The sequence below is a fragment of the Cucurbita maxima genome, unplaced genomic scaffold, assembly GCF_002738345.1.
Source record: "Cucurbita maxima cultivar Rimu unplaced genomic scaffold, Cmax_1.0 Cma_Scf00009, whole genome shotgun sequence".
Classification (NCBI taxonomy): domain Eukaryota; kingdom Viridiplantae; phylum Streptophyta; class Magnoliopsida; order Cucurbitales; family Cucurbitaceae; genus Cucurbita; species Cucurbita maxima.
Window position 1 is genome coordinate 2,604,342 of NW_019272025.1, and position 8,992 is coordinate 2,613,333.

At 36.6% G+C, this 8,992-nt stretch overlaps 1 protein-coding gene and 2 long non-coding RNA genes across 3 annotated transcripts in view; 1 reads left to right on the plus strand and 2 right to left on the minus strand.

Annotated features, from left to right (window-relative positions):
• LOC111484338 lies at positions 1 to 1,515 on the minus strand. Its single transcript, XR_002718482.1, has 2 exons — positions 1,312 to 1,515; positions 1 to 340 (listed from the first exon to the last, which is right to left on the minus strand). It is a non-coding gene; the product is annotated as an uncharacterized LOC111484338 (long non-coding RNA).
• Positions 1,516 to 3,827: 2,312 nt separating this feature from the next.
• Positions 3,828 to 4,897, plus strand: LOC111484325 (auxin-responsive protein SAUR21-like). Its single transcript, XM_023130880.1, has one exon. It carries the CDS (start codon positions 4,328 to 4,330, stop codon positions 4,619 to 4,621), a length of 294 nt encoding a protein of 97 aa, XP_022986648.1. The 5' UTR covers positions 3,828 to 4,327; the 3' UTR covers positions 4,622 to 4,897.
• A 2,121-nt stretch (positions 4,898 to 7,018) lies between these two features.
• The window catches only part of LOC111484340, a 3,092-nt gene continuing 1,118 nt past the window's right edge, over positions 7,019 to 8,992 (minus strand). The window contains exon 2 of the long non-coding RNA XR_002718484.1: positions 7,019 to 8,844. This is a non-coding gene — a long non-coding RNA (uncharacterized LOC111484340). The remainder of the gene's footprint in view (positions 8,845 to 8,992) is intronic.

Sequence of the window (8,992 nt, forward strand, 5' to 3'; positions counted from 1 at the left end):
CAAAGGCAACAGAAAGCAGATTCTCTCTCATGTGGAAATGAATGCTACATGATTCTGACTCTTTTTACTGTTGATTGAAACATATAAAAAGGATATTTGCTTTCATCTCAAGCAGTGCCATTTTTTTTTCCCTATAATAAAGTAGCAAAAGAAGCAGAAATACATTAAACGCAGAAAGTTGGGACCATATGAACTCACAGTGGTGGTTGGTGAAGTAAGTTGAAAAATCTTCTTTCTACTCTGCATAGACTCAAAAAAGGGTATGGGGAGTTGTGCAGTTGTATGAGCCACATGATTTCCTGATCAATGGAGGGCGAGCTCAGCAAATATCCATGGTTGTCTGTCCAAATAGTGAGTTTTGAGAATGATTATGAATTATGATCGGAGGGAGATATTTAGTGCTAAGAAATGCAAAGAATGACTCAATATATTGATAAAAAAATTGAAATGCTATTAAATGCATTAATTATATGGGACGTGGTGTGAGACATACTTGTCTGACGAGCCACATGGAATTTTCAGCCAAATACAGTAAATGTCATGTGTATGGGTTAAAAACAAAGCAAACCTACAAGTTCGGTGTGAGATCCCACAGCGGTTAGAGAGGGGAACGAAGATTCTTTATAAGGGTGTGAAAACCTCTCCCTAACATACGCATTTTAAAATCTTGAGGATTATCCTAGAAGGGAAATCTCAAATAGGACAATATCTGCTAGAAGTAGGTTTGAGCTGTTACAAATGATATTAGAGCTAGACACCGAGCGGTGTGCCAGCGAGGATGCTGGGCCCCCAAAAGAGGTGGATTGTGAGATCTCTCATTGGTTGGAGAGGGGAATGAAACATCCCTTATAAGGGTGTGGAAACCTCTCCCTAACAGACGCGTTTTAAAACCTTGAGAGAAATCCCAGAATGAAAAGTCTAAATAGGACAATACTGCTAGCGATGGACTTGAGCTGTTACATTATGGAAGAACAAACCGGAATGAATCCAGTTTAAATTAGGGAAGCCTCCATTGTTAATTATAAGTAGATGGCCTTAGAATAGTGGATAAGCTTCCAGACATCTATAGCTATTCTTAGAAACAATTTGATCTTAAAAAGGTGTTTTAAAATTAGAACTAATTTAATAGCAAACTCAACTTTTAGGACATCATGTTGCATGTGCCCTCTAGAACCATATGAATATGATTCCACAAACAGAATGCTTAGAATGGAAATAAAGATGCACGTTTTAGCTTGCTTGCTTGTGCCAAGAGATATATATATCAGCAAAGGCCAAGAAATCATAAATGTATTACAGAGAGAATATTACCCTTTTCAAATGTAGTGATTTGTGAAGAGATATATGCTGTCAGAGTTGAGCAGAAGATGCATGAAATAAACTTGCTGCTTTCAAGATGGAGATGTCATGCTTTGATTAAGTTCTGTACTAAATAAATCGTTTCACTAAGTGTAACAGGAATAAACAGCTGAAGGCAAAGCTCTTTATCAGATCTCTTTACAGTGTCTCAATATCCTCTACCTACCTTTAGCGCGTCTCCTCCACAAGATCTTTATAAGCTATTATATCCATGAAAGCTCTGAAATTAAAATTCCTGTCAGCTAATGTCATCATGTTTCTTGAATGACAAAGGAAGGTTCCGATGATAATGAAAGAAAACCAGAGTGACCACAGCACAGGAACTTGTTCCACCAAGCTACCCATCAATGTCAGACTTGACTTTAATACCAAATTTAGTCAGCTAATACAAGAAATTTTCATCTGTATTGCCAGTTCATACAATGAAATGAGATGCTAGGCCAAAAGTCATCTAAACAAACTATTCTAGTTACTAACTCTAGATTTGATTGTTGTATTTGGCTGTCATGCTAGAGCCAAGTATCTGGAAGGAATATGCCATAGTTAAATGATCAAACTTGTGATGCAATCAATAATTCTCTAGAACTGTTTGCCAAAATGAAGTCCATGTATAAAATGGAACTGGTATCTTAATGGTCCTTGATTGCTCAAAATCTCTGTTACAAATTCAAATATTTAGAAAAATGATGAATGAATGTAGATTATGAATTGAAAATAAACCATTCACGTTGAACTACATCCTCAAGTATAACATGAAAAGGGGAAAGGTTGACAAAAAAAAAAAAAAGAAAAAGGATTGGCATTCTTCCATCACAATGAATGACATAATGATAGTTTATATTTGTATTTGGCAACTTGAATTTGATGTTCTTAGGTAATACTAACCAATGAATTTAACTGGGGAGGTCATCGACTCTCCCTCAAAAAAGTGTACAATGGAATGACCCTGATCTACAAGTGACTAATCTAACAAATATATTTTTTCTCATGGCTCACTTAGACGAGAGATGAGATGAAGGAATGTATCATCGCTGCAAGGAATAGTAAGGCCTCCCATAGGATGATTGTAACCAAATTCTTCTCCAACTCGACTTAACAAGTCCTTGAAAAATGGCTCGTTCAAGTAAGTGATTGGAATCACAAACCGCTTCTTTTTGCTTTCCCCTACATAAACTGCACAATAACCTTTGCGGATTGCCGACGATTTGTAGTGTGTTGTTAGAGAAGAAAGTCCAATATTTTGCACAGCATTTACCACTCTTGCCAAATGGAAACCCATGGTTTTTTGTTTTTCTCTCAGGAAGTTGAAGGGTCTTGAATTTTGGAATGTAGAAGTAGCACAATAGCAGTTGAGAGAAAAAGGGAAAACTTGGTGGTGAACTGGAAGTTTGAGAATTGAGTTGCTTGGGAATTGAAAACATGTATATATAGATTAAAAAGGGAGACGTGGCCACTAGCTTGCTCTAAGAAATGAGTGGTGAGACATCTACGAATGGGGCCAACTAGGAGGCATGTACTTGTGAAGTATACTGTGTCACATGGTATTGTACTCTAGATAATAATCTTCAGCTACTTGGAAAATAATATCGGGAAAACAAAGTCACCTAACATTTCGGTAAACCCCGCAAATACTGGACCCATTTGAGCTGAAAGTTGTGGCCGAGTGAAAGCTCGTTAGTTAGCACATTACATAAGCAATCGATAATACTTTTGTTAGAGAAATGGCTGAGACAACAAAACCGTCCCCCTAATTATTTGCCATGCCAACGAATAGCAGGGAAACATTCATTTAATGGAATATATTGTTTGTCTAAATGGAAAGAAAGCCTATATAATTAAAAAAATCTAAACCAACTGGCTCAAGATATGAACAAAACCAAAGTTGGCAGCTAATCTTTGATGACATATTAGTACAGCTATTGGAGTCTCACAAACCAAATCGATAAGCCTAGACAGAAAACATATTCAAGATGGTTATAACATAGCTGGAAGTGGAGCAAATTTTACCAGATGCAGATTGAGAGATCCTGCCTTTTTGAAGTTCACATGAAAGCTGACCGGCAACATTCCCTCTCAATGAGTGGATGTCCAAGTTCTGAACATTTAATGAGATCTTAATAAGAAAAAAATAAGCATCTATTAGGAATCAAGCATTTTTTAGTCAATAATTAAAAATATAGATTGACCATTTCTTAAACTATTGCTTTTCAAAAGATTGTCATTCTTAAGTTATGGACTAACTGAACAATATGAAAACATCAAGCATGGTGCAAGCTTACTCCAATAACTCTTGATGTTGAGGACAGTGCTTGTAGACATTAGAAAACTCGGTTTCCTGTTCAGTGGGGGCATCTGATGGATACGAACCAGTATAGTTATAATAATATTGCTGAACAGGAAGTTAGCGAGGAGGATTTGAAGTGCCTATACGAGAGCCAAGACAGTTTATTGTACAAAGGTGAGTACCTGATGTACAATCTGGAGTGTACTTTGTGGTGCCCTCGTTTCTCAGCTACTATTGCATTGGGTAAATGATGCAGCAACTTGTGATTGAAAGTTTCTTATCACATTGATTTTTTTTGTCTGTTTATTTTCTTGGTCACAGCATTTGATTTTCGGTTTTCCTTGACCACTTGTTTTCTTCTCTAATATCTTCCCATTAAACAGTGGATGTGTACCATCAGAAGCTGCGCCAAATGAGAAAACGAGTGTGTTTCAACCAATTTTGCAACCCCATGTGAGCCTTGATGATGTAGGTCCAACCAGACACCGTCTTTGATATTCTTTTGTTCACACCTCCTCTTCCTCACTCGATATATATGCATAAAAACCAAATGAACAACCATCTTCCAACTCGAATTGCAGAGAGATTATCATCCCAAGTATTCCAGATTTCTACTTCAAGATCAACATCGGCCACAACGACTGACAGTTGCTTGTTCTTCTTTCACTTCAAGAAAATTTAAAAATGGGAATCCGTTTGCCTTCAATTCTTCTTCATACCAAGCAAATTCTCAAAATGCAGGGCGCTTCTTCAAAAGTAAAGTCCAATATTCCCAAAGGACATATTGCAGTCTATGTGGGGGAAATCCAAACAAGGAGATTTGTGGTTCCAATTTCTTATTTGAACCATCCTTCTTTTCTAAACCTACTAAAAAGGGCCGAGGAAGAGTTCGGATTCAATCATCCAATGGGTGGTCTGACAATTCCCTGCAGAGAAGAGACCTTCATTGATCTCACTTCTAGGTTGCAGATATTATGAGAGATGGAGAAGAAAGATCAACCATCCACACAGTTTTGCCAACCTTGTTTTTTTTTTTTTTTTTTCTTTTCAACTTGTCCTAGTCATAGTAGAATATCAATGTATAGGAAGTACATCAAAATGACTGTATTTAGGGTGGAAAACTGATCTTCCCACCTGAAACGGCAATAGCACATAAACACTGCAATTGCACGGAGCAGTAAAGTGACTTTTTTTTCAAAGAGAAAACTATTCCCCATCAACGCATTCAATATATATGCCATTTTCCTCTCTGAATTTCATCGAAGTTCTCATATTCTTATGTTGAATACAATTACATGGATGAATCTTGAGTAGGAGTCCCAGATTGAAACAATTGAAAATAATATATTGAACTTAAGTAAATAAGAATAATAATAATAAATAAATAAGGAGAACTTTAAAGTGCCCCTCCCAGAAACCAAAGCTTTTTGACTTGTCATCTTGAAGCAATTAACTCTCTTTATGTGCTGAAATCGTATCTAATATGTTATCACGACCTAACCAATAGGATTTTTTTAACACTGAAATTGTGAAAATCTAATCTAGTATGTGACGGAAATCAATTTTAATCTCCATTATTACGGTGCTTTGCTGTGTTCTCAATGTCATAAAAAAAAAAAATTGGAGGAGAGAGAGAGAAGAAAAAAAAATCTTATGGTAGACGGGTTCAAGGGAAACAGGCTCTTTTTATTATTACACTTCCACATGTTTCAAGTTTCACTAAACAAAATGCACTGCAGGTTTAATCCATATCGGCTGGCATGGAAGCTGCTCAAAATTTAATTACATTGAAAAAGAAATATAAGAATAACCGGAAACAATCACTTTAAGATATAATTTACCGATGCTTATACAATGTATTTGTCTACTAGGATGCTGGTGATTTGAAGAACTATGAAACTGAAGTTCTACCAAAGGCGATAAACAGATTAATAGACAAAAAAAGAAAAAAGTTATATGTAAGAGAATAATACAAGATTCATATGGGTTCATAAAAAATTGAACTATGTTCTATTTTATGTAGACTTCATATATTCTAATTTCTATAATGAAGGTGATTACACCAGTCCTTTGAAACTATTTTTCAAATGAAATTCATGCAGAAGAATAACATTACTATCCATCTACGTTTATGCTAACGAAAAAAATAATGCATAGGAGTCCAAAAAAGAAAAAACATGTAAAGAGAACTTGAATGGAATATCTTCATTTTCTAAGATTTGAATATCTAATCCAGTATACACCATTTGGGGAGGCATTTTATCTCTTCCTCAAAAATCTGTACAGAAGAATGGTAAAATCGAATCTACCAGATTGTGTCTAACCAATATATCTTCTTTCACAACTAATTCAAATGAGAGATGAGTTCAATGAATGTATCATCATTGCAGGGAATGGTGAGACCTCCCATAGGGTGATTGTAACCAAATTCTTCTTCAGTTTGACTGAGCAAGTCTTTGAAAAATGGTCGATTCAAGTAAGCTATTGGAATCACAAATCGCTTCCTTTGGCTCTCTCCAACATAAACTGCACAATAACCTTTGCGGACAAGTGATGATTCTTGGTTTGTTGCTAGAGAAGAAAGTCCTAGCTTTTGCACAGAATTTACAATTTTCGCGAAATGAAAACCCATGGTTTTGTTATTCAGAACAGGAAGTCAAAGTATTTAGAATGAGAAAACTTGGAGGTCGGTTGAAAGTTTGAGATCTGGGTTGCTTGGGACTTGAAAACATGTACATATAGAAGAAACATGCAGACATTGGCTTGTTCTAAGAAATGGGAAGTGAGAAATCTTTGAATGAGGCCTACTAGAAGGCAAGTGCTTGTGAAGTCTACTGTATCACATGGTCCTGTCTCCAGATTATCTTTCGATATTTAGGATATAATATTGGGTAAACAAAGTCATCTAACTCTTTGGAAAATCAGCCAATAGAGGACCCATTTGAGCTGAAAATTGTGGCCAAGTAAAAACTTCTTAATGACTCTAAGCACATAACAAAACCAATAGTTGATCACTTTTGTTAGAGACATGCCTGAAACATCTAAACCATTCCCCTTACTTTTTGCCTTGTCAACATACAACATGAGCACACCATTTAATAGCATAGATTATTTGTCTGAATGTATTGAATATCAATCTAATTAGAAAACCTAATCATCTGGGTGAAAATATAACAAAGCCGGATTTGGCAGCTAAGCCTTTGTGATACGTATATCAGTACAGCTGTTGGAGTCCCACAAAGCTGAACCTGAATGAGACAATAAGGTTATAACATAGTCAGAAAGTAGATAAAAGTCTACTGTTCTTGATCCAGATCCTACATTCTTTTTCCCTTCTTCTTCTTCTTTTATTTATTTATTCATTTATTTTTAGTGTGCTCCAAACAAGCCTATGGGAGTTCACATGAAAGCTGACCTACATTGTTTTCTCATAATTTTCTCACGATGACCATAATTTTCTTACACTTGAATAATTGGAATAAAAATATTTTATTTCATTCAAATCTAGATGGATGGATGGATGGAAACCGTTAATACTGCATTTCAAGTATATCTTTGAATTTTCAAATATGGCATTAATACCAACTTTTCAGAAAAGTTCAAAAAATGCATAAAGACAAAAATATTCATCTACACCCAAACACCTCCTCCTCCTTCCATTCTCCCCTTGTAGATTTAGGTTTAAGGAACTTTCTTCCTTGCTTAAGGTATCAATCAAGCTCTACTTCTCAAATAGCCATCTGACACATGAGTTAGATGTTTCGAGTTGATGAACACAAACTCAACATATAAAATTCTCTTTACCATCCATATACCGATAGTAAGGGTACTTTTAACCTTTTTTTTTTTAGTTTAAGAGTATCGGTGAAACTTTAGAAAGTTCAGAGGCATTTGTTAAACAAAATAGTAACAGTGTTCATAAAAAACTAGCGGTAAGCGTATTTTAAAAAAAAGTTCAGGAATATTAGTGAAATATTGAAAAGTTTAGAGGTATTTTCAATATTTTAGTCTTTTTCTTTTCAAGTTATTCTGCTGTATTTAGACCCTTGTATAGAAAAATCCATATGAGCATACTAATCTTCTTGGGACTTTTGGATTTTCGAACAGGCTGTGAGCAAGGCTTTCGGCATAGGAAAAATAATATCAAGCTCCTTGGTCAGTCACTTGACCAAAAACAACTTGAAGGATCACTCTTGTAAACTCTTCCATCATCTTTTACTTGAATACTAATATCTTCCGGAAAACAAACTTGAAGCATCAATCTTCCAAAGTCTTCAACATCCTTTACTTGAATACTAATATCTTCCAGATTTGCTAGACTGACTTAAACCTATAAAAATGACTATATACCATCATTTTTGTAGCAAGTATAAATAATTTGGTTGACATTTTCTCTTAATATTAAGAGAGGTACAAGTGCTAACTAAAGACAATTCATATAGAATACGCAAATTCCTGTTTGGTGGTGCAGTAATAGATACAAACCAGTAAAGTTGTATGATGATATTGCTAATTAAAGAGTCAATTAAAAGGGACTTGAAGTGCCTATACAAAGTTGCGTATCTTATGTACATACCAAAATGTACTTTCGTGGTGGTCTAATGTCTTAGCTATTGCATTGGATCAGTGATGCAGAACAAGTGATCAAAAGTTTCTCATCAGGAGTTTTCTTTTTTGGTCTGTCTATTTTCTTGGTCACAGCATTTGGTTTTCCGTTTTCCTTGACCACTTGTTTTCTACTCTATTATCTTCCATTCAAACAAGTGGATCTTTGCAACCAGAAGTCAGGCCAAATAAGTAAAGGAGTATGTTCCAACCAATTTGGCAAGCCCACAAGAGTCCTCGAATAAAGGTCTCCCGGACTCCTATTTTGATATTCTTTCGTTCTCACCTTGTCTTGATCACTCTATATATGTTCAAAACAAATTAACAACTCTTCCTAGTCAAATCACAGAGAAACTTTCATCCAAGTATTGAAGTTTTCTACTTTAAATCCACAACAAGCATGCTACCACCAAGATTCGCTCGTTCTGCTTTCAATTCAAGCAAGCTTGAAGATGGAATATGTTTGCATTGAATTCTTCGTAACACCAAACAATTCCCAAACTGCAGGGTGCTTCTACTTCAAAGGTCACATTGCAGTCTATTTGGGGAAATTCAGATACAGATTTGTGGGTCCAGCTGCTTACTTGAACACCCCACTCCCCCCCCCCCCCCCCCCCCCCCCCCCCCCCCCCCCCCCCCCCCCCCCCCCCCCCCCCCCCCCCCCCCCCCCCCCCCCCCCCCCCCCCCCCCCCCCCCCCCCCCCCCCCCCCCCCCCCCCCCCCCCCCCCCCCCCCCCCCCCCCCC

Coding starts and splice junctions, on each gene's coding strand:
- LOC111484325 (XM_023130880.1), top strand. CDS start 4,328: ATGGGAATCCGTTTGCCTTCAATTCTTCTTCATACCAAGCAAATTCTC.